Source organism: Aquarana catesbeiana, linkage group LG01 (assembly GCF_042186555.1).
Source record: "Aquarana catesbeiana isolate 2022-GZ linkage group LG01, ASM4218655v1, whole genome shotgun sequence".
NCBI classification, from domain to species: domain Eukaryota; kingdom Metazoa; phylum Chordata; class Amphibia; order Anura; family Ranidae; genus Aquarana; species Aquarana catesbeiana.
Window position 1 is genome coordinate 751,948,534 of NC_133324.1, and position 27,714 is coordinate 751,976,247.

The 27,714-nt window shown below is 41.5% G+C and overlaps 1 protein-coding gene across 3 annotated transcripts in view; it reads left to right on the plus strand.

Moving 5' to 3' along the window:
• LOC141112792 (folliculin-interacting protein 2-like) overlaps positions 1-27,714 on the plus strand; it is a 104,594-nt gene that overhangs the window by 21,623 nt on the left and 55,257 nt on the right. Inside the window, exons 1-7 of one of the 3 annotated variants that reach the window (XM_073605857.1) lie at positions 647-1,168; positions 11,054-11,180; positions 16,809-16,943; positions 17,815-17,915; positions 21,110-21,181; positions 24,094-24,185; positions 26,232-26,321. In XM_073605857.1, coding sequence (XP_073461958.1) covers positions 990-1,168; positions 11,054-11,180; positions 16,809-16,943; positions 17,815-17,915; positions 21,110-21,181; positions 24,094-24,185; positions 26,232-26,321 — 796 coding nt within the window. In that variant the 5' untranslated portion in view covers positions 647-989. Of the gene's footprint in view, positions 1-646; positions 1,169-11,053; positions 11,181-16,808; positions 16,944-17,814; positions 17,916-21,109; positions 21,182-24,093; positions 24,186-26,231; positions 26,322-27,714 lie in introns of those variants that run through there. The other 2 variants (XM_073605870.1, XM_073605863.1) reach the window with 2 other exon arrangements.

A 27,714-nucleotide genomic window follows, 5' to 3' on the forward strand; every position in this document is an offset into this window, starting at 1 on the left:
TTTTATACCATGGACAAACAGAACAACTCGCCAGTGATTGTGATTAAGGATGAGCTCCGGCGTGTTCGCACAGCCCAGGTGCAGAAGTCAGCGCTAATCACAGGCAGGGAGACATTGTCCCGACGTGCGGCTGCAGAGATCAGGAAATGTCTCACTGACTGTGATTAGCGCAGTGCCGACTTCCTGGCGGGCTCTGCACGTGGGTTGTGCGAACACGCCGGAGCTCATCCTTAATTGTGATTAGAAATCCAATGTCCTGATTGTGTGATTTGCACACCACTTTTCTTAATTCCTACTGCAGGGGGTGTCTGACATCTAACATGTGGTGCAGGTCTGATTTTGGTGAGGTTCCTCTATGCAGCTCCTGTATGCAGTTAGAATGAGGAATTTGTCTGCATTTTACTTGTCTGCACATCTGTGGATTTGATATCGCTGTACAGAATGTGTTTAAAGGTCTGTTCTTGGCTGCAGCTTGAGTGACATCTAGTAAGCTTAACAGTGTCAGTGTGATTGCAGACAATGTCAGTAGAAGCAGTTGAGCTGCTTTTTTTTTTTTTTTTTATTGTCACATGATGAATACTTCTCACATGACGGTCATCTCCAGCCTAGCCAATGTTTTATACACCCTTGCTGCAGAGGGTGTGGCCGAAACCGAAGTCCAGCCTTCTGTCAGACATATGGCTGAGTCTTGTGACAGTTTAACGTATGGCTTGTTATTGGAGACCTGGAAAGCATAGCTCGTTGTACCTGGCCGTATCAGATCGGCTATGATTATTTCAAGCCTTGAATTCGGAAGGAGAAGACTTGTGTTTTCCAATGTTGGATACGTTCTTTATTTTTTCTTCCTTGTTTTGAAAGCTCTTTCCTCCTTCCCCTTTTCTCCTCTTTTTTTTTTTTTTTTTTTTTTTTATGGGTTAAATATCCAACACCGACTTGTACCTGTGTGTGTTTGTTTTTTTGGTTTTTTTTTGTGGTTCTGGTAAAAGAAAATGTGTGGGGGTACACAGAGGACTGGCGGCTATGCGGGGTCTTCCTCCAAAAGACTCCGGGACAGGTGGATTGCAACCTGCCTGCTTGCCAGTGAGTGTAAAAACTCTGACAGCAGGACAGCGAAAAGCAAATATCGCAAAGATCTCGCCAATCGTTTCCATACGGACTCCGAGTCGAGGTAAAATCTCTGATTCGGCTTCAAAAGCTTTTATACAAGATTTGTATTTTATTGCTGTCTCCTTTTTAAACTACTTCAGCCCTATCCTTATCTGCTTTATATTTTTATTTGTAATAATCCTTGTTAAATCAATTGTGTATTATTACTTGAATTGTGATTGTTGCCATAAGTTATGAGCAGGTAGTCTGAGGACCTTTTGAAGTGAGTTTATTAGAACATGCTTCTAATTAGTACAGGTAGTAGCTTTTCTGTAAAGGAACGTTGTTGTACTTGGTAGGCTTTGTATGGATATATTTTCTAAATTTAGATGTTTTGTATGTCTATTTTTATGAGATGTAGTCTGCAGTGCAATAAATACATCTACCCTCCAGTGAGCATTTCTTGTATGAATGGCCACACCTTCTTAACATGACAATGAGTGACGCCAGTGACAATGACTTTTATTTGGATATTTTTTGTCCAGATGATTAAAGTGGAATTTAATCTTCCTCTCGTCTTCTGCCAAAGAAGCTGCCATCTTGGCCTCTGCTTGATATTCCACGGCCATTATATATATATATATATATATATATATATATATATATATATATATATATATATTTATTAATATTAGTCCAATGGTGGTTTTAAAGGTTTCCTACTTTTTTTTTTTTTTTTTTTTTTTTTTTTTTCTCTGTCTGAATTATTGTAGCTGGCAATTAAGGTGCTAAGTAAGAAGTTTGCTGGAGGAAAATATTTTTTTCAAATGCATAGACCACTTAGAGGCTGGTGGTATAATTAGCCTTGATTTTGTTGCAGTCCTGATGAGACCAAAAATAAACGCTTCACTTTTGTACTAATTGATGTACAGTGTTTGAATCTCATAACTTACACTCACTGTTGGAGTGTTCTTATTCTCAGCGTCCCCCTCTAAGGCTGGGTTCACACTTGAGAACACAGCGTCTCACAGCAGGAGTCCGGTGCGTCTCCATTCACCATTTTCAGGTCCGATTTCAGCCTGAAACAGACCAAAAGACGCACAGGGCTCCTGTGCAAATGGCACTGGAGCCGATGCGGAGATGTGTAAACCGGCTCCATAGAAAGCCAGTCACAATCTCGTGCTATGCGATTTGGATGCGGAGAAACCCACATCCAATTCGCATAGGTGTGAACCCAGCCTTACTCTTGATGGCCCCTTTTAGGCCTGGTTCACACTGCTGCTGTGCGAATTGCATCAGTTTAGAGTGTGATATATAGGTGCGAGTTTCACATCGCGATTTCTGTGTGTCTGGTGCGGTTTCAGCCATTGGCTCATCAGCTGTCAGTGGGTTTCCCTGATGACAGCTGAAATGTAAACAAAAGCTTGCAAAATCCAGACAGAAAATGGCCTGGACCCCCCCCCCCCCCCCACCCCCAAAATTCCACACCGTTTTTGATAAGTCCTTTTTATTAAAAAAAACAGAACAGGGCTGTTTTGTGAGTCAGCGGATGTACACAGCCCAGCTTGGGATCATGCCTACGTGTCTGACCCCATAGCAAGTGCTTGCTATGTGGTCAGACAGAAAAGGAGGAGCCAAGATTGCTGGTGGAGAACCACAGAAGACGTGGTTTGGGGCTGGTCTGTGCGATACTGTTGCACAGAGCAGGTACGTATACATGTTTTGTTTATTTAGAAAAAAATTTGCCTTTTTAAAACCACTTTCAAAGCAGCATGAAGCCCAAAGACAAAAATGTAATATATTCCAGCTTACCGTTTTCTTAGTTGTGGCTGCATCCAATTTTTTTATTTTTTTATTTTTTTCCCTTTGTTGATCCAGCCAGTAAGTCTGTTTTTCATTGTCCTAGAACAGGCCAAGCCATTGAGACAAACACTTTTAACACTAACAGGGTTGCTTACAATGGTCAGCTTTTGTATCCTTTTTATGTAAAAAATGTATCCCAAAAAGAAATAACTGTTGCTGTAACTACTTAAGCCTCATGTACACTGCTGCTGCTAAACGTATGTTTAGGAGCAGTTGGGCGTTTTTTTTTTTTTTTTTTTTTTTTTTTGTTTTTTTTTGTTTCGTTTTTTTTTTCAACTGCTCCTGAAATCTCCTCTGTTATCTTATCAGTACATGTACACAGGGTCGTTCATAGGCAGTTGAGTTTATAGGCCTTTTTTTTTTTGGACTGCAAAACAAAATGGGTTTAGAGGCATTTCAAGCGCTAAACGCTTCTAAACGCAGTAACTCGCATTTAGCCACATTTTGTTTTTAGAGGAGTTTTTAATTTTTGGCTATTTTGAAATTTTTTAAAAAACGCTTCTAATCGCAAACGCAGCATGTAAACGTAGCAAAACAGACTTTTTTAAACGTGGGTTACTATCTGTCAAGTTAAATTGTTCAAGAGAAGTTGTAAAAACATCCCGTGTACATGAAGCCATAGTGTTAGCTGGAATTTGGCTTTAATTTGTTTATGTCCATGTAAATCTGCTAGTTTCCAATGGCAGGAATCTGAGCATTGTGTGTGTGTGTGTGTGTGTGTGTGTGTGTGTGTGTGTGTGTGTGTGTGTGTGTGTGTGTGTGTGTGACGGCAGCTATTTGAGAACAGTTGCCTACAGTGACCGCATTTTGTGTGCATCCAGCCAGGATCACCGGTGGTAATCACTGGCTGTCTGACCAGTCCCGGGTAGCTGTGGCTGGCGTCAGCCTGTCATTGTTTTGTATAGGCTGAACGGCCGCAGCTATTCACACAACTGTCACTCCAGACTCGGGAATCCTCAGTACTTCAAATTTTTGTTTGCTTTAACCACTTCCAGACCACCCGCCGTCGGTACTTTGGCGTTAAATACCGGGGTTATGGCAGCAGAAAGCTGCCATAACCCCGGGATTTTCTTAAACGGCGGGTGGTTCGCTTTAGGATAAAAGTGGTCTCTGTGGCAGATTCGCTGAGAGATCCTTTTTATTGGCGGCAGGAGAGGTGCGCCCTCCCGCCGTGTTCTGGTGGTCTCCGCCGCTTACCGGTAGTGGTGGAGACGATCCGATCCTTTCCCCTCAGATGCACTGTGACGAGTGAGGGAATATTGGCCCCCACTCGACTCAGTGATGTTGGATGACGGCAACGACGTCAAACGTCACTTCCGCCTAACGGCCCTAAAAGGAGATACTTTTTTTTTTTTTTTTTTTTTCAATAAAGAAAATTAAAATGCGGTTCATACTAGCTCATTATGCCTTTTTTGCCTTACAGGGGTGTGTGGTGTTTGTTTTTGTTTTTTGTTTTTTTTTTGTTTTGCGGGTATACAACTGCTTTTTAAGTGGTTAAACATTTTTTTATTTTGAAATAGGCTTAAAAAAAATTAATGAATTCCTTCATTCATGGGGACTTTTCCATCCTGATTTTGTTTTGGGGTTTAATACTCCTTGGACGTGTGTGTGTGTGTGGGACGGTGTAGAGCAGTGTTTCCCACCGGGGCCGGTGATGCATTTGATGTACTTGGGGAAGCCCTGACATAAAAAATGCATAATTATTCCAGTGGCATTAAGCAGCTTTTTGGACCAGGTAACATTCACACTGAATGTGCTTAGATGGGGCACCTTTTTTAGGAATTCCCATGAATTCCTGTTCCACTGATTGCACTCGTGAAGTTTGGAAGTGAGGGGAATCTCCCCAAAACAGACACAGGCTTTACTAAAAATATATGTCTAAAATCTACCTTTCAGTCACGGCCTCTGCCAGGTTCTTATTCCTGGGCTGATGCATAAAAACTGCAGCAAAAGGAAAAGTGTCAGGGTTATTAACCAGTCTGTGTGTTTACTGCTCTATGAAAATGACAGCTGTCATCTCAATTTTTACTTGGGACGCTATCTTCCTTTTTTTATTTGTCCTGTCTGTCTCAATGAGCTCTTGGCTGCTTGGACAGCAGTTGATTGATTTGAAAATTTATGTATGTTTATGGATTTGTAGTGCAGAACAGTAGGATCTAGGCTCCATTCACACCTGATCGGGGGCGAAATCGCCCCAATACCAAATCGCTGCAAAACACGAGACACATTTGCAATGACATTACTTCTAATCGCATCCCCCCAACCGCGCCGCTATTTTGCTGCGATGCTCAGGCGGTAAGTCATGATGCAATCGTGGCAAATTGCAAAGCTGTCACCCAAAAGAAGTTCATGTTCCTTTTTTGAGTGACCAGCATAGCGCATTGCGATTCCAGCGTGATTGGGGTGCCATTAGAATAGGCTCTATTCAGGCCTGATCACAGGCGGAATCGTGGCGATTTCAAAATGCGGGATGCATTTGCGATGCCATTACTTCTGCAATAGTGCAGCAATTGTTGCACAGCAAATCGCGCTGCAATCGCAATGGGCTTCGCTTGTTGTTCAAAAAGGAACATGAGCTTCTTTTGGGCAGACAGATTTGCAGATTGTGATTTGCCACACGACAATCATAGCAAAATAGCGGGGCAATTGGGGTGCCATTAATGGCATTGCAAACGCGTCCTGCATTTTTGCAGTGATTTGGAATTGTGGCGATTTTCACCCGTGATCAGTGTTAGTGGAGCCTTACAGTAGAATCCTTTTTGTAACAAATGAATTTAATTTTCTGTCTGAAGCTGCTATTCTTAAGGCCTCTTGCGCACAGTACTGGTGTTTTGCGCATCTGCTTTTTTGGACATAGTTTCGGGTGTTTGTTAGGTGCAAAATATGCACAAAACAATCTGCACGCACAATACATTCCTAGGGAGAGCCATATATTTGTGTGTGTGTGTGCGCTGCATTTTAGATCAGTTAAAAAAACAAACCAAAACACTGTACTGAGCTTTTTCAAGCTGCAGTGTACAAGAGTCCGAAGTGATCCTTATAACTGGTGTGCTGAAACAACTGTCAATAGACACTTTATAATCCCGGCCAAGGAAATGTGAAAGTTTATGGTTCAGTGTAAGTAGGATTTATCTAAATCATGAGCTTGGTCTAGTCCCTTTTAATTTCTCTACCTACAGATGTATTCCGTGCATTGATCATCTCTTATCCTCAGGTTTGGGTGATCCACCAGAGGAAGAGGCAGGAATTGGCTAGTATGAGTGCTGACAGGAGGTGAACACAGGGTAATATGGGTGTGCGGTGTATTGTGAGCACTACCTAGACAATACAGAATGGAAGAACAGCCATCAGTCTGCTCAGCAGCTTTTGTCATGAGGGTGAAGGGCGGGCAGCTCGTAGTCATCTGATAGTCTTGTGCTTTGGAATAAACCCCAAATAAAGGTGAGGGCAATATCAGTCCATTGCACACTGGACAGTCTGGCCATGCAGACTAGCAGAAAAAAAGCATGGATTATATAGAAAGGTATTTATATTGCTTTGTTCTTTGCATTTGCTTGCAATTACTCGGCAGTTGTCTCATTGATTATACTCAAATCTGTGTCCTGCCTGAATGTTTTTGTTTTTTGTGGCTTGTTGGCATTTGGGTTTTAAACGTGGTAAAAAAAAAAATGCAGTAAATTGAGGTTCTCTGAAAACTTTAGCTTTACTATTCTGAATGATGCACAAGGCTTTTGTAGGCATTACACTTTATGCTCCTATTGATGGCATATTGCAATTTATCCAGGTGTTTTTTTTTTTTTTTTTGTACGGATGTTGGCTCAAACTTGTCTTGCATACACACGGTCACAGAAAGTTGGTCGGAAATTCCGAACGTCAAGAACGCGGTGACGTACGACGAGCCGAGTAAAATGAAGTTCAATAGCCAGTGCGGCTCTTCTGCTTGATTCCTAGCATGCATGGCAATTTGTGCGTCGGAATTTTGTTCACACAATCAGAATTTTCGACAATGGATTTTGTTGTCGGAAAATTTGAGAACCAGATTTCAAATTTTGTGTGATGGAAAGTCCGATGGAAACTGTCCGATGGAGCCTACACACTAGAGCTGCACGATTCTGGCTAAAATGAGAATCACTATTTTTTTGCTTGGAAGATAGATCACGATTCTCGCGGCGTAACCTCATTTTCACATTGAAACAAAAAAAAAAATTGGGCTAACTTTACTGTTTGTTTGTTTGTTTTTTCATTGAAGTGTATTTTTTTCCCAAACAATTGCGCTGGGCAAATACAGTGTGACATAAAATATTGCAGCAATTGACATTTTATTCCCTAGGGTCTCTGCTAAAATATATATAATGTTTGGGGGTTCTAAGTAATTTTCTAGCAAAAAATATTGATTTTAACTTAGTCTAAATCTTTTTCTGACACTTGTTTAAGTCCTTAAACTTCCTGCATTTACACGTTGTTTAAAAACTTGGCAGACTGCCAGGATTTTTTTTTCATTACACACAGAAGTTTCCCCTTGATCTAAGAAGGAAGATTTATACAATGTTTCTTTTTAAAAACTTGGCAGACTGCCGGTTTTCTTTTGACAGCTGAGTGAGTAGAAAAGTCTCTTAACTTGTTATATGAAAGAATCATCAAACTCTGCAACAGAGATCGTCAGCGGGGTTGAATCGAGATCACGATTTTTTAACGATTAATTGTGCAGCTCTACTACACACGGTCGGAATTTCCGACAAAAGGCTCCCATCGAACATTTTCCGTTGGAAAATCCAACCGTGTGTACGGGGTATAACACAGATTCACTCTGATGGGCCCCATCAGCAGCACATACTTGCCTTCCCTTCACAAGCCCTCTGCAAACAAAGAAAAAAACCATCTGGTACTTATGGGTATAAGGGATCATGCAATTCCCTCCCATGTGACAACACTTGCAGTTGGCTGCGGGGCAGCCAGTACTGTCACATGAGGGAGAGACTTAAACCTTGTATAAGCTGTAAATTGTAACTAAATCTCTCCACTTCCTGCAACAGTCTAGTACACATGATGAGAAATTGGACAAAAAAATACTGTTTTCTGAGCGATTGTCCGATTAATCTGATCGTTAGTATACAGCTTTCAAGAGCTGGTCATGACCGTTCATCTGAAATTTTTTGAAGGGACGATACCAGAACTAAGGATTTTCATTCAATCAGTAAAAGAAAATCAAATGATCAACGAAAGAATACAATACATTATATTACATCATCGTGAGAAGTTGTATTCTGTCTTACAAGAATTTTTAGTAACTCTAGTAACTTATTTGATTTCTATATGAGACTGGCATGCAGGGGGAAAAAAAAGTCAGATATTCTCATCATGTGTACCAGGCTTAAGGGAATTAATAATTTTGGTTTATTCAGCATGAAATGGAGCTTAGTTATGTAGTATGAGGCTTTATATTTACATTTTTGGTAAACGCATTCAATGAATGCAAGCTGAGATAACCTGCACTGGCAATGCTATTGTTTTAATTAAATAAAATAATTTGAGTAGTACTCCTATGTGTGATTAACCTAAAATCGGTTCTGATATCACTTTTTTAATAACCTGACAGCTTATTCTAAATAGGAAGCCTTCATTTTGTTTGCAAATATTAAAGGGGCTTTCCACCCAAAAGTGAAACTTCAGCTTTAAGCACTCCTCACCCCCTTACATACCACATTTGACATGTCATATTTTTTTTTTTTTTTTTTTTCTTTTTGGGGGGGGGGGTACCTAGTTTTGACAGGTACTTCCTGTCCCGCTTCGTCGCCTTGCCGGCGACTCCTCTCTCTCACATCACAGGTCCCGGAAGATTGGCTGGCCACTAAGAGCGCTGCGCGACTCGCGTATGGGCCTGGCTGTGAACACGTAAGCTGTCACAGCCGAGTGCCCAGACGTGCAATGCCGGCACCGTGGTGAGGAGGGGGAGAGGAACGAGGCTTTGGACGGCCACATCGCTGGATCCTTGGACAGGTGAGTGTCTTTTTTTTTTTTTTTTTTTTTTTTTTTTTTGTAGCTGCTGTCTTTTAATAAACTTACGAACTCCGCTTTAAAGATTCTAACTACCATCAAGAATGAGTCCTTACATTTAAAGAGTACCTGTCATTTCAGAACCATCATGGCAGCGCCTGTTAGCAGCCATCCATTCACCTGCTGCTGCCACGTCGCTCACCTTGTTTCACTGCCGTATCACCAGCCGTCCCATTAAAGTGAATGGGACTGTTGGTGTGTCAACAGCGGATCAGAGGGGGAGTCGCTGGGGGACAGAGATGACAGTTGCGCTTTAGAAATGTATGATTGAAATCAAGCCTTTTTACTAGTGATTTAAATCAAATCCACCCTGGTCTTTTCATATTAATAAGCTGGTAATCACCCACTTGTTAATATGATCCAGATCTGCAGCTCCTCCCATCCCCCTGCCCTGCAGATAGGATGACATCGTTGGCGGGCTGGTAGGTCGCTGGAGAGGACACACAGGCTGAATCCTGTCGAAGATAGGACTGTATAGGAGTGGCAGAGATAAAAGGGGGGATGCATTACTGCAAGGGGCACTGTGATTGGGGGGGGGGCCTGTGATTGTTAGTGGCACTTTAATGTAAAGGGGCACTGTAATCTTTTACAGTGCTGTCCTCCTCCATATATTACAGTGCAGAGTACCCTAGAGCTGCACGATTCTGGGGAAAATGAGAATCCCGATTCTTTTGCTTGGAATAAAGATCACGATTCTTTAAAATGGTTAATTTAAAAAAGAAAAATCAGCTGAAGATGGCGCATGCGCAATCGACACGCCGCTCGCTCCCGATGCTCGGGGCTGGTTATTCATTTAATACAGCAAGATGCTTTTCTCTAAGGGGCGGATGTATAGGGTGATTAAGGGTGATTACATCCGCCCCTTTGAGAAAAGCATCCACCCCTTTGAGAAAAGCATCCACCCATTATAATAACCAGCTCTGAGCATCTTGCTAATTGTGTTCAATGTATAACCATACATCCGCCCCTTTGAGAAAAGCATCCGCCCCTTGCTGTATTAAATGAATAACCAGCCCCAAGCATCGGGAGCAAGCGGCGTGTTGGTTGAGCAGTCCAGGCCGGGCACTATGCTCTCTGCTGACTGACGTCAGTTCCGATATCGGCGCCATTTGCGTTCTGTGGTCCCGACGGGGAGATCCGGAAAATCGAGCTAATCAAGCCTGGAGATCGTGGGGGGGTGAATCGAGATCACGATCTTTATGCAATTAATCGTGCAGCTCTAGAGTACCGACTTCATTAATATCCTGTCATGAACTGCCCATGTGAATGCCTGCCCATTCCACGGGCTCCAGGAAAGAAAATCACTTGATTCCCTCCATTGTGTTCTCTGCACACCCAAAAAACTTGCATGATCAGAAGGAGAATGGCAGCCAACATATATTTCTTTCAGTATAGGTGGTTTCTTCAATATCCATTTCAAAGCATTACTATTGCACTGGGATATACTGTACATATTTTAGCGATGGGTCAATTAGCTTAAAAAAAAAAAAAAAAAAAAACCTCAGCTGACTGACCCTTTTTCTAAAATGGAAAAAGGGTAAAACCGTATCAGGATTTAGGACTGGTTCACACCTATGCATTATTTTGTGCATTTTCAGTTTTGCAGGAACCCTATATAGTCCATCATCATGGTTTCCTATGGTTGTAGTTCATATCTGTGCATTTTATGGAAAGGGCCAGGGAATTTTTTTCTGGTTTTTCGTTCCATAGACTTTAATGGATCAAAAACGTGTATTGAATAACGCAAAAGGCACCTGCAATACGCAAACTGCAACCTGCATAGGTGTGAATCAGGCCTTAAATAGTAAGGCTATAGTTAGTTATTTTCTTAGTATTGGCTAAAGAGGTGTGAAACTCGCATTTTATAGCCACAAATGTTTGCAAGCTTTGTTTTCACATGCCTGGATCAGTATATAAAGTACACTTTTAATCCTAAAGAAAATGCAATCCTTTTATTCTAAAGCTTATTACTATGTTACAATATCAGCTCTTCCTGTTACCACATATCAATCTACACCTCACTGACCAAACTCCGTGTTTTTATTCACAGCTGGCCTTGTTCAGAGTTCGACTTGAATTGCATTCGCTTGATTGTTTACCAGGACTGTGAAAGAAGAGGAAGACAGGTCTTATTCGACTCTAAAGCTGTTAATGAAATAAAAACTGAAACCACACAGGTGAGAGGATAAATGTGTGTTTTTTTTTTTTTTTTTTTTTTTTTTTTTTTTTTTTTTTTTTATTTTATCATTTTTCTTCATTTTTATGTAGTTTTTTAATATTTTAGCTGAATGTTTATTTTAATAATGTAGCTCTTCTGTTGTGCATCATCTTGGTAGAACTGAAAGACATTGCATGGACTGGTCTAGGTATTGATGAGCCAAGCTAGGGTAGAAATGAGAATTCCGCTTCTGTGCCGAGCTCTGTGTAGAAGATTTGTGCTTGGTGGTGTTAGGCTCTTACCTATGCAGTACTATTACTACACAGTAATTGTTGTTCAGATGTCGGTGCATATTTTAACGGTTGGCATTTGCATTATTTGAATTGGGCATTTTTGCACTTCTAGCACACTCATTAGCATGATCTTCTGTAACCAGCCCAAAATTCATGATGCCCAAGTTTATTCTCCTTTCTACCTACTGCCATTTACAGACCTCAGTATTGGTCAGTGAGGCTTCCAAACATTATAGTCATGGGCCAATAGTGTTTGAAATGCCAACTTTGTGAATTCAGTCAATATTTTTGCCGATTTTTCTGTGCCTTTTACAGTGGAACTAAACCCACGGATTGAACGGTTTCCTAAAATTTACTTGAATTATGACATTACCAGTGTGCTTAAAGTGATTGTAAAGTCCTTGTGTGGGTTTTTTTTTTTTTTTTTTTTTTTTTCCCCCCCTATAAAAATATCAAACGTGCTATACTTACCTTCTCTGTTGTAGAGAATTTGCACAGAGCAGCCCAGATCCTCCCCTTTTCGGGTCCCTCTTCTGTGCTCCTGGCCCCTCCCTCCTGTGCAGTGCCCCCACAGCAAGCAACTTGCTATGGGGGCACCCAAGTCACAGCTCCCTGTGTCCATTGAGGCTGGGTTCACACCTAATACCAATGCGGCTCCCATGGGTCCTTGTTCACCGTTTCATGTCTGATTTCAGCCTGAATTTTTGGCTGAATTTATAGCTAAAATGGACCAAAAGATGCACAGGGCTCCTGTGCAAATTTGCACTGGAGCCACAGCAGAGATATGCGAACCAGCTCCATAGAGAGCGAGCCACAATCTCCTACTATTGGATGAGGGGAACCCGCATCCATTTCCCAATGGTGTGAACCCAGCCTTAAACACGGAGCCCCAACCTGGCCGCGCCCCCTCTCGACAGCCGCCGCTGACTTTGGACAGTGGCGGCAGCCAATGGTGCCACTGCTGTGTTTCAGCCAGTCGGGAGGGAGAATCTCGGATGGCTGAGACACTCGTGGACAGAAGACAGACCTCAGGTAAGCGTTATGGGGATGGAGTGGGGTTGGGTTGCTGCACAAAGAAGGCTTTTTATCCTAATGTGTTAAGATATAAGAAACCTACCTTTTACAACCACTTCAAGTCAGTCATTTGATTTAGTTTTTTTCATGCATGCCACAGTAATATCTTGGCAGTCTTCTTTTTTTTTTTTTTTTTTTTTTTTTTTCCCCGGAGACTGTAGAGTACATGCCAAAAGAGATTGTGTAACCTTGCCTACATTTTTATTGTAACAAAAATAGTTCTGGTGTAAATTTTGACTTCCTGATAACTTTACACATAACTATATGACCTAAGAAGTGAGGCGATTAATGTGGGAGTGTACACAATGTCTGAGAACATCACATGATCACTTGAACTAGAGTCAACTAGCAATTCATGCAACGTCTGATCATCTGCGTGTGATCACAAACTGGTCAGAGCTTAATGCCCTGCTGTCAGTGACTTTCATCCACAGTTATAAGGTCATGTGATTTGACAAGTCTGAGCCCTAATGAGATAACGAGATTATTAAAGCTGTTGTACCTGTGTGTAAGAACACACTTATAACAAGCAATAATAATAAAATACTTGGGGTACTCTTGAATAGATATATCTCCTTTTCAGATTTGTGGATGTGAACATTATCCACAATATTAGGTGTTTTTTTTTATTTATTTATTTTTTTTTTTTAAATTCAAAAAAACTGCAGCTTTAAAATTAAATGTTTTTTAGTCTTCTCTTCTTCCCTTTTTATTTTTTTATTTTTTTTTTAAATAGGTGCAGTCATATTTACTTATTGCATACTGAGACTTTGGCTTCCGGCTTTATAGTGCTAAACGGTGGACATGCTTTACTGTTCCTTCACACAATACACTTCCCATGTGTCGCATATTGGATTTCGTTATTGGGGAAACAAGTGGTTGCTTTGTAGCATTGAATGTTTATGGTGTATCAAAATATTGGATATACTTAGTAGAAAAGGAATAATGGTTGCTTTTATGCATATAGCTCTCAATGGGCAAATTGCACCTGTTTTAAGTGACAGCTTGGCTGAAAGTAAGAAAAGGAGAGAAATGGAAAGAACTGTTACAAGTTATCCTACTGTTTCCTAATAGTACATATAGCATTAAATCAATCCGGTAATGGCAGTCTCTGAATACTCGAGTATAGTGAAGGTAGTGCTTCCTTCCTGCAATAATGTTTAGCAGTAGTTCTGTAAGTATGTGTGCCTATTCAGAAAATACTGGCAGCAGAGACAGCACCGTCCTATAGCATTGTGTCGGCAGTAGGGCTGTACTCTTTGAAAAGTTTTGGGAGATTAATAATTCTAGGGTTGTCAGTTCGAATCCCAACCATGGCATTACCTGCCTGGAGTTTGCATGTCCTTCCCACACTCCAAAGACCTACTGGTAGGTTAATTGGCGTGTGTGTGTGAATTTAGGACCTTAGATTGTAAGCTCCTTGAGGACAGGGACTGATGTCAATATACAATATATATGTAAAATGCCTGTAATAGCTTAACACTGTTCTTCTTCTTTTTCACGTTAAGGTGTGTGTGTGTGTGTTTGTTTTGTTTTTTGTTTTTTAGTTTAGTTTTTTTTGTTTTCTTCTTTATTTTTTTATTTATTTATTTATTTTTAATGCTTCTTTTGTCTGTTCACTTAAACGGCTAGAGAGGGAGGACATATTTAATGGCTCTGTTTTTTCCTGTCAATGCCTTGTGTCAGGCACATGACTGCTCTGGGTGCTTTCTAACAGCCTAGTGATAGTCACATTAAAGATTGAGTAAACCAGATAACCTGTGCGCCTGTGATAAAAGAAAATTCCCTGCAGTGTTCTCTGTTTCTGCAGTGTTTGTATGTGTTAAAACCAAAAGTGCTACTTGTACCTGTGTCAGATCTTAAAAACACGGGAACACAAATTTTATTTAATGTTAATCCATTTCAATGTTTCTAATCCATTTCAAAGTCAAACCTAAAATAATACATTCAGGGCCTCCATCTAAAATTAAAAGCAGATAGGAAAAAATACCAATAAATGCATTCATTACTAGTGGTGATCTCCTCATTGGCCTGCTGTTTTCTTCTTCACTCAAGCCCCAGGCTGGGATCAGGGAGATGGCCATGCAATTATAGGCCCGGTTCACACTGGTGTGGTGCGGCATTCGCAGTGATTTTCTGTGCGTTTCCCACACCGCATCAAGATTGCATCCTGTTCATGCAAACCGCTGCAGATGTGTGTTAACACCCCAAAATTGGTTTGGAAAATGCAGTTCACACCCAGGTGATTTGATTCTGGTGTAGCAAAAAAAGGGTCCTGTAAGATTTTGGTGCGGACCCTGTGTGATTTGAGCCATAGAAAATGAATGGTTAAAATCGCTCTGCTGCAGAGTTGTATGTGATTTTTGAACAGAATGCGGTGCGATTCCTGTCCAGATCTTTGCGGTTCCCGCATCGCACCAAGGTGAACCGGGCCTTAACAGTGAAAAAAAATCGCCAACTTGATTCTACTGTCTGGTTAAACTGTGCATTTTCAAGATTAAAAGGAAATGATTACAAATTCTTTTACAGGTAACTGTATTTCAACTGTGTCTAGCTGTTTGCTTTGCAGAGAGAAGATGATCATTCTAAGGAAATGCTGGGATTAGGGGGACTTGTATTGGACTGTCCTTACACAGCATTGCTTTGCCAATGTCTTCAGATAGCAGTAAAACCCAGTCTGAGAATCCCTAAGTCTAAGTCCCCTACATACGAACGTTCAACTTATCAAAGATGCGAACAAGTGTTTGCATGCCCATTCATGTAAAGCTGGGGTACACGCACCCTGTTTTCTTTTGTTGAACCCTGCGGGCTGAACGAAAAAAACTGACAAATTGCCATACTAACACAAGCAACGTTGGTGTGGAGATCTTCCCCACTGTGCTTTTGTGCTCTGACAGAGGGACTTTCTCCACCAGAACACACTGATCAGCACTCACAGCCATTGTCTGCAAGTTCTTATCTTTGTTGGACTTGCGAACAAAGTGGAATGGAACTCCTTCGTAAATAAGGGATTTGCTGTACTATACTGCAGGAGTGTCAAACGCAATTTCATTGTGGGTCGCATCAGCAGTATAGTTGCCGTCAAATGACTAGTTGTTTCTAGGGTGCTCTATGTACAGAGTGCAGGGTTAAGGTAAACTCTCTGTACAGAGTGCAGGGCTCAGGAGTGTGCTGTGTAGAGTGCACCCCTCAGAAGCTTCCTCGCATATCTCTCTCCTACCCGCCCTGGCTCTAGTACCTCCCTGTGTAGGTGGATCTGAGTCATATATCCACCCCCTACCCACCTCAAAATACCATCCTCTGGTTCGCCCCACTACCCACCTCCCTGTGCCACAGAGAATACAGAACCATGTATTTTGTATGCAATTTGTTGATAACAAAAAAATCTGTAAAATAAATCCCCTGCAGCCAGCAACAATAGACCCCCCCCCCCCCCCCCAAGCAAAAATATATCCACCCTCTAGCAACAATAGACCCCTCGTACAACGTTTTGCCCACTGTTGCAAAAACCACCAAAGCAACAATAGACCTAGACCCCTAGCAACAACAAATCTTCCAGTAGCAAGCGACAATAGACCTCTCCCACAACAGTAGATCCCTCCCAAGAACAACTGACCCCTAGCAACGATAGACCCCCATGCAAAAGTATATCCCCACCAGTTACAATAGATCCTCCAGCAGCCAGCATCATAGACCCTCTAGCATCTCTTACTATTACATGCATTCAGTGCTGGAGGTGCCGGAAATGCATTCCTGCTGGAAATTGTTTGAAAATTGATCAGTCCTGATGTACTTGCTGCCAATCTCCTTTCTTGAGGCCCTAAAAAGCCAGGACTCCAAAAGACTCCTTTTTTGGAAAGTAGACAGTCCAAGTTTATTTAGTAAGAGGCATGGTGCATTTTTTTTTTTATTTTTAAGTTTGTAATTTTTTTTTTGTCCCAATTTTTGGGAAAATAAAGAATTTTATTTGTTTTACAAAGTTGTCATTTTAACAAGTGTTGTGTGTTTGGTTTTTTTTTTTTTTTTTTTTTTCTTCCCTCAAGCCCCACACACAAAGCATAAACTTGGTTGGCCAATTCTTTGCTTGATAGATTTATATCTATATGTATAGTGTTTCTTGGTCCTATCTATTTTCTTGCAAGTGGGGCAGTGATGAGGAAAGGCAAACACCGTAAAAATATTCTTATTTCAGGTAAACATTCTAGTCAGTCTGAGTTAAATGGGTTAAACATGCCTCAATGTCACCCTAAAGTTAAAAAAATACAAAATGTTTTGTACAGAGAGTTGGAGAAGATGCTACAACGAAGACTAAATCCTGTCAGACCAGCAGCAGTGGGACCTGTACCATCTCTTCACGGACTGCAGCAGCATCAGCACATGCTCAGCCTGCAAGGGAAACCCTGCCCAAGTACCAGGTAATACAGATTGTTGGATGTTTTAAATAGGGAGGGGAAGTATATGTTTTACATATATTGTGGCTGTTGGAGGTGAAGGGTGTAGGGGGCCAACACTTCATCAACCAGCTGAAAATCAATCATTTCATTGTCTGCTTAGTGGCAGTTTTGCAAACAACTGCTTGAACTATAAAAGCCCACTTTCTCTACCCCCAACTGCAGATGGGTATAGGTATTTATTCATGTGACACACAAAGGCACATACATGCAGGGGCACACCTACTTTACAATAATCAGTGTTAATGACCAATGCAGTAGTATACGTTTTAATCCCAACTGTACTTTCAGATCTGTAAATATTAAAGTGGATCTGTCAGGACTTTCTTATTTTGAGGGGGAAAAATTAGGATCGGTTAAAAATATTCAAAGGGTTGATCGCCCTTTCTCCTAAAATGTTTCACCTAGCAGTGCCTGAACACTAACTGAAGTTTCTTGCAAGAGATTTTAAGGCTGGATTCACACTATTGGGAATTGGATGTGGGTTCTCTGCATCCAGTTCGCAATAGCAGGAGATTTTAATCGGCTCTCTATGGAGGCGGCCCAGATATCTCCGCAGTGGCGCTTTGGTGCGAATTTACACAGGAGCCCTGTGCGTCTTTTGGTCCATTTTTCAGGTCCGAATTCAGCCAAAAATTGGGGCTGAAATCAGCTCTGAAACGGTGAACGGGGACGCACCCAACCCCTGCTGTGAGCCGCATGCGAAGATGGTGTGAACCCAGACTAAATTAAGGTGTGCAGGGTTTTTTTTTTTTGTGGTTTTTTTTTTTTTTTTTTCCCTTGTGCCTGGTTTTCCAAATTGTGCTAACTGACATATATATATGTATCTCTGCAGTACACTAAACCAGCCTCAGATGTGAACATGTTGGGGGAGATGATGTTTGGTTCTGTCGCAATGAGTTACAAAGGATCAACTTTAAAGATTCATTTAATCAGGTAGGTTTCTAAAAATAACTGTTTAGATTTCTTTAACTGCAACCCCAATTCCCAAATTGGCATGCTGTGTAAAATACATAAAAACCGAATGCAATGATTTGCAAATTTATTATTATTATTATTATTATTATAATAATAATAATATTATTATTGTTGTTGTTCAAGATTTATATAGCGCAATCGGTTTGCGCACAGCTTTACCACAGGAGAGCAGACAGTACAGTTACAATACAATGCAATACAGGAGGAATCAAAGGATCCTGCTCATTCGAGCTTACAATCTAAAAAGGGGGGTCAAGTGATACAAAAGGTAATAACTGTGGGGGATGAGCTGATGGCGAAAATAATAGTACAGTTGTTATGTGGAGGCAGGATAGACTTCTCTGAAGAGAAGGGTTTTCAGGGATCATCTAAAAGTAGAGGCAGTAGGAGATAGACAGATTTGGGTTGGGAGTTCCATAGGATGGAAGAGGCTCAGGGAAAAGTCCTGGAGGCAAGCTTGGGAGGGTAAAAAACTGGGGGATGATCTAATGAAGAAAATGAAAGCACGGTTGTTAGGTGGAGGCAGGATCGGCTTCTCTGAAGAGAAGTTTTCAGGGATTGCCTAAAAGTGGATAGATTTGGAGATAGGCTGACAGATTGGGGTCAGGGATTCCAGAGGATGGGAGAGGCTCGGGAGAAGTCTTGGAGGCGAGTATGTGAGGAGCCATGGGTATTGCCATGGGAGGCTATCAGCTGACACAGGGAGGTGGTGTAGATTGAAAAAAGGAGAGGTCCAAGAACAGAAACTTGGAGGACCCTGACAGAGAAAGGAAGAGGAGAGGAGGAAGTAGAATTGTAGGGGACACTGAAGGTGCGTTGGAATAGGTAGGATGAGAGCCAGTGAAGAGCACAGTCATGGAGACCGAGGGAGTAAAGGTTTTATTTTTTATTTAGGAGGAGGGGGTGGTCAGCCGTATCAAAGGCAGCTGAAAGGTCCAAAAGTAGGAGTAGAGAATATTGTCTGGTTGGTTTTTGCTGTTAGTAAGTCATTTGTGCGTTTTTAGAAGAACAGTTTCTGAAGTGTTGAGCATTATATGAGCATTGCCTAGGGCAGTGATGGCGAACCTTGGCACTCCAGATGTTTTGGAACTACATTTCCCATGATGCTCAACAATGCTGCAGATTGCATGGGAAATGTAGTTCCAAAACATCTGGGGTGCCGAGGTTCGCCATCACTGGCCTAGGGTAATCTGCATGCAATTTCAGCCTATAAAAGCCGCCTATTCCAGACTGGCATCCATTCATCCAGTTACCTAGGGCAGTTAGCATGCAAATGTACTCTAAGAACGCCCACTATTCTAGACTGACATCCACCAATCCAAGGCACTTGGGTATTTGCATAACGCCTCCCAAAAACTATCCCTCTTCTTGCATTATGGCTGAGGACTCTTGAAAGGAGTACTAAGGTTTGATTCACAGGGGCTTCAGCTTGTATAAGAGCAATGTGAACAGCAGGCTTTGACAGACTCTGCAGCGCTTTCAGCAAGCTTTGTCGAAGCTTTTAATTTTGCAAAATGTTATACAGTAAAGCCTTGTATTGCGAGCATAATTAGTTCCAGAAACATGCTTGTAAACCAAAGCACTTGTATATCAAAGCTCTCCATAATAAATAATCGAAACTCGGACGATTCGTTCCACAACCATTTATTCATGAAGTCCTTCAGTTTATAGTCCATATAAAAAGATTATAGCAATCTGATAGGTTGTGTAACCATAAAATGTCCATCCACAAATGGCAGCCTCCACAAGGGGATAGAAGCAAAATCCAGCAGGAGCTACAGAGTATAAAAGAGAAGAGAGGTGCCTCTAAGTGTAGCAATATGTTGCTAAATGTTGTACCTTCATTAAATGTAACCATATTGCTACACTGCCTTTTTTCTTTTATACTCGTTTGTGACATGATGCTACTTGTATATCAAGACATCGCTTGTATATCAAGTCAAAATTTATTTTAAAAATGTTACTTGTCCTGCAAAATGCTCTCAAACCAAGTTACACTCAAACCAAGGTTTTACTGTACACAGATCCTAATGGGGGTGTTGATCGCCATTTTAAGCAAGCTGCTAGCAGACTTCAACAGGCTTTCAACAGGCTTCAGGAAGCTCTGAAGCCTGCTAGGAGCTTGTTTAAAGTGGCAATCAGCATGGCCATTACGCTCTGTGTCTAACATTTACAAACTGGAGATGAAAGGTACTTTAAAAGCTTCAAAAAAGCTTGCTGAAAGCTCTGCAAATTCTTTGTCAAAGCTTGCTGTTCACACTGCTCTTTTGGACAAGTTGAAGCTCATGTGAAACAGGCCTAAGGCAAGATGCTGTGATAATTTCAGGAAGATACATACACAACCCTGCCAGCTGCTCCCACCAGCCATGGTCTGCCTGTATTGCGTTGAGAAGCACAGAAACCATATAATGACATGGTAGGGTATGCACTGAAAATGAGGAGGGTTTAAAAATGTAATTGGCATGTCGAAAATTAGGAACCAGGGAAAGCAAAATAGAAGAAGATTAATCTTAAAGTGATTATAAAGGCTCTTCTTTTTTTTTTTTTTTTTTTTTTTTTTTTAAATATCATACTTACCTCCACTGTGCAGCTCGTTTTGCACAGTGTGGCCCCGAACCTCGTCTTATGGGGTCCCTCGGAGGCTCTCGCGGCTCCTACCCGCATCGGCTAACCCCCTAGGAGAAGCACTCTCCCGGGGCGTCACCTTGCGCTCCCGAGCCCAGCATTCGGCGTCCATAGACACGAATGCCGAACTCGCCCCCGCCCCCCCGGCGCCCGCGTCATTGGATTTAATTGACAAAAGCGGGAGCTAATGGCTGCGCTGCTATCAATTTAGCCAATCAAGAGTCGGGACCCCGTGCAGAGAGGGACAGCATGTCTCCACCGAGGCAAATACGGGGCCCAGGTAAGTAAAACGGGGGGGCTGGGGGGCCGGTCACTGCCAGAAGTTTTTTCACCTTAATGCATAGGATGCATTAAAGTGGAAAAACACAAGGGGTTATAACCCCTTTTAAGCTTTAGGTAATTAAAATTTTAATATGATCATTTGTTAATGATTCTATAACCTTAATTTTAGCACTTTCCATTTGTCTCTGTTGTGGATTCCTTTGTACCCTATTTACTGATTCTTGTTAAACTTCTCTTTTTACCAGGTGCCCTGTTCAGCTGATGATCAGTAAAGTGTTCTCTGCCAAAGTGGGGGGATTCAGCTGCAGCACAACCACGTAAGTTTTAACTTCTCCTGCTGGTGACTGGTATGATGACTTGATGCACTACAGTAGTAATAGGTGGCTTTATTGTGCTTGATTTCTGAATGTTGAGGATACTTATTGGTAAGTGTATTTGCAGATTAAAAGACTTCTAGCATTAGTTAGTATTTTAATACAATTCTACTTTAATAGTAACCCTTCAAGTTTTATACTTGCCTCTCCTCGTTTACTGTACAGTAGTTGGGAGCCACATGGCCTTTTTGTGGACAGGTAAGCCTAAAGCCCCATAAACACAGGCAGAATGTCGGGAGACCTTTACCGGTTCCAAAAAAAAGGCCGACATTCTGCCCGTGTGTATGTCAGTCTGTCCGACAGAAGCCAGCTGTGCATGCTGGAAAACCAGCAGCCGACCGACTCCCGATCAGCTCTCTCAGCCAGTGGCAGAGAGTGCTGATCGCAGTGTTATGGCGGAGGCCATCCCCCTGTCAGAACACAACTGTTCAGCGGGGGATATTGCTGGACTAACCTCGCATGGTTAGTACAATGTCTCCAACCAGAGCTGAGAGGTTTTTTTGTGTGTATCAGGATATGGGAGTCAACTTGATAAAGGATAACTGTACTAAATAGTTTTTTGTGTGTTCCTCCAGCAGTGAAGTTACCTCTTGAATGATGAGTCCATCCATGCTGGTCTGTCTTGGAGTGTTGTGTTAATGCATGCATTTTGATGTGCGCTGCATTAACCACTTCAAAACCTGGCCAATTCTGACATTTTTCAGATGCATGTAAAAATCTGCATTTTTTTAAAATTTTATTTTTTGATCGAAAATTACTTAGAACCCCAAACAATATATATTTTTTCTGAAAGCAAAGTCCCTGGTAAATAAAATGGTGTGTGTTGCAATTTTTTATGTCGCACAATATTTGCGGAGCAGTTTATCAAACACTTATCTTCAATAAAAATACACTTTTAATGAATTATGTGTGTGCTGGTGGAACAGGGATAAACTACAAAAAAAAAAAAAAAAAAAAAAAATCGACGATGCTTTAAAAGCCTTTACACGTTATCAATTTAGAGTTACACAGGAGGTCTGGCACTAGAATTGCTCTCATTCTGACGTTCACGACCACACCTCACATATGTAGTGCGACCATGGTTTACGTGTGTGTGTGTGTGTGTGTGTGTGTGTGTGTGTGTGACCTACATGAGCGTGAGTGCGGGGGGCCGGGGGCACTACCCTTTTATTTATCTATAATTAATTTTTTTTTTTTTTTCCTACCCTAAAAGGCAAGTTCAGCGTTATATCTCCCTCCTCTTACCCTCTACCATATTTGGCACGATACATTTATTTAGGAGGCACGGGTACCTAGTGTTTGAATAGGTACCCACTTCTACTACTTGGCGATCCGCGCAAAAGTTCAGGCCCCCTCTCTTGGCTTGAAGCCTTCTGGGACATGTCACAGGTCTCAGAAGGCTGTGGGACCATTCACAAAGTGTGTGTGGTTTTTTTTTTTTTTTTTTTTTTTTTTTTTTCCCCTCTAGGGTGAAGATGATCTTTACTTTCTCCTTTTTTTTTTTTTTTTTTTTTTTTTTTTTTATTTAAACTTTAGTTTTTGAACAACATCCCTTGTGATAGCATGGGCCATAACATAATGGGCCTCTTTGTGAATAGATTGGGGGGCAAATCTTTCCTATGCCCTCCAAAGCAGCCAATCAAAACCAGGATTGGTTTGATCAGCTGCTTTAAAAGACGGTAAAGTCTTGTGAACGGACTGAAACCAGAAATGACAAAATCCTTGCCTCTTCCAGTTTCTGATGTCACAGAAGAGGGGGAATGAATGTCCGTTCAACTCTTCACAGTGTAACCAATGTGACAGGTCACATCAGTCCTGGGCTTTCTGGTGGGACGAGAGAGCCTGGAAAAGGCGCTTGGATCACTTTTTTTTTTTTTTTTTTTAATTTTGTAGAGCATTGCCGGCTAAAAAAATACCAAGATCGTGGCTGCCCTGCTACTGTGATCCTGATATATAACTACTTCCCAACAAGGATGTAAATATACGTACATATACGGTAGAGAAGTATTTAAGGCTTTCCATTCACGCTGACATGCAAAGATTTGACATGCAGCAACACACCACAACACACGGTGGTGCATTACCTGCACTGTAGTGCACTGCAATGTCTGTTAGATTCCTGTATTGGAGTTCTATTGAAAATAAACCGCAGTACATTGAATGGATCCTGATGTGAATGTATGAGCAGCATGTTTACAACAGATTTGAAGAGTTGTCATTTAGACTGCACTCACTACCTGAGCGACATGGAAACGCAGGCAGAAACATGCGTTTCTGCCCATGTTTCCGGAAACTCGCAAAAAGCACATGTCACAGTTGCGGTGGCATCATTTGTTAATGGCACCCCAAGTGCAGTTGGCAGGTGCACATTTTGTCGCATGAAAATGCGTATTGCCGAACTCGCTTGTCTTGGTGCCAGAATTGGTACATGAGCTATTTTTGGCATGTTTGCTGCACAACCGGCAGACCATTCAAGTCATTGGACTGTCATGCAACAAACCTGCCAACAACGTTCTAAAACACGTTGCACTGCTCGGGTGTGAACGCAGTGGTAGGATGGCCATACATTTTATACAACTTTTCTCCTACAATTTTCCTTATAATATGAGGTCAAACCTAAAAACTTCCAATTTGTATGAAATCAGGGAGGCCCTTGCACTACAAATTGTATAACGTATGGCCAGCCTTAGTCTTATCCTCCTTGGTTCTGGGTTGCCTTTAGAAACCTAGTTATTTTTAACTGAATTTTCTTTCTGTTGGAAAATAATCCTTCTGTCAGATTACATTAAGTCTGTAGTCCACAAGCTGCTTATTTGTGTTTGTTTTTTTGCTAATTTTTGTCTGCCTTTATTCAGGCTTCAGGACAGTCTAGAAAACATCAGTCATGATAGCACTGTCAGACTAGGTGTGAGCCAGACCGGTCAAGGACTATATGGATCTAATCTAGGTATGTATTTTGTTTTTGTTTTTTTGTTTTTCCCCCCATATGTGCAAGTTTTGCCAGGTATACACACAAGGTTTTGCTGTTACATTAAAGCCCCTTCACAACTGTCAGTCTTCCAAAGTGGGCATGTAAACTTGCTTGCAGAATTTGCCAGAATGTCACATTTATATGATAGAGAGATTCTCTCTCTCTCTCTCGTCATCCTGACTTGTGTGAATAACTCTCATCTTGCTGCCCTCATAAGACTGGGGGAGTCTGGAACCACAAAAAAAGAGGGTGCACAGACCTATTGCTTTATTAATTAAAATGGTAAGTATTAGACCCCTTTCACACATTGAGGTGCTATAGCCTCTGCAAAGCGCCCTCAAACAGGAGCTCCATTCACTCAAGTGTGAAAGCCTGAGGGCTTTTACACTGGAGTGGTGCGCGATGGCAGGGCGTCAGAAAAAGTCCTGCCAGCAGCTTCTTAGGAGCGCGGAGCTCACTGCTCCTAAAGTGCCCCTGCCCAATGAAATCAATGGGCAGCGCCACCGAACCACCAGCAAAGCGCCACTGTATCAGCGCTTTGTGGGTGGTTTTAACCCTTTTTCGGCCGCTAGCGGGGGTTAAAAGCACCCCGCTAGCAGGCGAATATTGTTGCAAAAACTACGGTAAAGCGCTGCTTTTTACCGCCGACGCCCGGGGCGGCTCAGTGTAAAAGGGCTTTTAGACTCCCAAAATGACAATTCTATTAAGTTCATCACATAGCACAGCATCATGCATTCCAGAGTGTGTCATATGTGGCAGGAGAAGGTCAGGATCCAATAGGCAAACACATTTCGAGGACTAGTCTCTTCCTCAGAGCTCTTACCACTTTTTATATTAATAAGGCGATGGTTTTAGGATAATGCACTAGGTCAGTGCGTCCTTTTTATTTTTAGTGGTTAAAGTGGTTGTAAATCTGGAAAGAAAAAGAAAAATGTAAGCTTTTTACCTGGTACAGTAGAGGATTGCAAGTCATGTGTGCCCAGTCTTGCCACGAACGGTGAATCCAGCACTGAAAAATCCTCTCTGCTTTATTGCTGGATTAAAAGCCGACACATGAAAAAATATATATGCTGTGACTGACATATGACGGATTTCTGTTATGCATGAGAGCAGGGGGGGTGTGTCCAGCATTCCAGCAGCAGATAACTTCCCCTTTCTCCTCAAGCTCTCCCACGATTCCCTGCTCTTCCCCAAGTTCCGATTGGACGGTGGGGATTGACGTATTCGCACTTTTCTATGTCTGTGTGGCTGAGTTTCGTGACTCTGCTTGCCCGGGGGAGTGTAGAGATAGAAGGGGTGTCCTGTGAAGTCACGACTCCGCCTTTTGAGCTCCGGCATTGACACCCGCTCACCAGTCTCCAATATTGACAGGGCTCGTACAGGCCCAGGGAAAAATTTTAATTTCAAGGTAAAAGGACTGATTGCATTTAGATATGTGAGCACATTACTGTTTCATACTGTACAGCAAGCCCTGCGGGTTTACAACCACTTTAAAAACATATTCTGGAATCTAAAGTACTTTGTTTATTTTGGTGAAGCCGGGGTTCCTCAAATATGGCAAAAGGTGAAATTGGTGAACACCTTGAGTATCAATCAGTATTTCAGAATAGAATTTCACCCAGTTAATTCTTTATTTTATTGTGTTTATCCAAAATTTCTCGGTTTGCCTATTCATCTGTGCATTCAACCTGCATGCCTCTTGTGTGTGTAATGTCATTATCTGAAATGTGGATACAGAAACTCTATTTGCCCTAGAAAGTGAAAAAAAAAAAAATGTTCAGATCCCTTAGTCGTTTGATCATGTTCTTCGATTAGTCAATAATTCTGTCTTCTTATCTTGAGATGCTTTACCTCCAGTGTGCAGTGTAGCTTCTGTCCCAAACACACTTTGCATGACTTACACCTTTTCCCTTGGCATGTGTATTGCTTGTTTTGTGTTTTTTCTTTGCGTGTGTGGTTTTGTTTTGTTTTGTTTTTTGTTTTTCCTTCTTTTAAAACGTTTGCCTCCACTCCCTGTTCTAGGTATTTTACAGATGTGTGGCAGCAAACTGTTGCCCTCCATGTTTGAAGCACACCCACTCCGGCTCATTCGGAGTGCCTCTTTCTTTGCAGGTTTGTGTGGAATGCTGGGTACTGTGGAAGCCACACGCCACAGCCTGTGTGATCTGAATCCACAAAACCATACCTTACTTCACAATTACATTGGTTTTCACTGTCACTGCATGCATGCCAGCTGCATTGATTCTTTTCATATGTTTTCCAGGATTTTTTTTTTTTCTTTCTGAACAATGCAGAGTTTGTTTTACATGCCCATCTTTTCCAACTTGCCTTACTTTGCATCTACCTGCTTTTACTGCAATATCCAAATAAAGAACTGAATCTCCATTGTTCTCTATGCAGAAGTCAAATACCAGTTTTATTGTCCCACTGATTTTATTGCCCAGTTAAAGTAAAGGAAAATGTTGGCTCCCAATACCAACACTCACGAAAAAGCTAGCAGTTTAAAAGGCAGGCTGATGATTTGGTTTTAATACATTAAGTCCATGACCTGGAACACGTGTATATAGATAAAGAACTCCCTTTTTTTAAACATTTTTTTTATTTATTTTTTTTAACTTTCATTTTCTACATTCTTGCTCCAAGAAAGTCACGCACAGCCAGAAAATGATTATTCTCAGAAGACCAGCAATTGCAGCCCCCTTGGTTTTCTCATGACCGATGTCCATATTAAATTTCAGTTTTTTTTGTTTTTGTTTTTTTTGGATTTTCAAGAATAGACTGTCTATTGGTACTAAAACCCAAGATCTTACCATAATTGTCCTTCTTTTTTTTTTTTTTTTTCTTATAACAATCTTGGTTTCTCCTGTATAGTTCACAAGACACACTATGCCTTTTTGTGTGTGTGGTTTTTTTTTTTTTTTTTTTCCCCCAATTGAGCCTTTGTAATTCTGAAATTTATGGTTTTATTGCATTACAAAAGATTATTATAAACTATTTTTTTTTTTAATCTTGCAAGAAATGGTGCTAGATGCATTGAATTAATTTCTAATGAACACTAATATTTTAAAGTGGGTCTGTTATTCCATCTATATAAATAATTGCATACTAGATGGAGTACTATAGCAGCATGTTAAAGGAGCGCTCCAGGCAATGGCTAAGAGAGATGGATCTCGATCTCTCTCTCTCTCTCTCGATCTCTCGATCTCTCTCTCTCTCTCGATCTCTCTCTCTCTCTCTCTCTCTCTCTCTCGATCTCTCTCGATCTCTCTCGATCTCTCTCGATCTCTCTCGATCTCTCTCTCGATCTCTCGATCTCTCGATCTCTCGATCTCTCGATCTCTCGATCTCTCGATCTCTCGATCTCTCGATCTCTCGATCTCTCGATCTCTCGATCTCTCGATCTCTCTCTCGATCTCTCGATCTCTCTCTCGATCTCTCTCTCTCTCGATCTCTCTCTCTCTCGATCTCTCTCTCTCTCTCTCGATCTCTCGATCTCTCTCTCGAT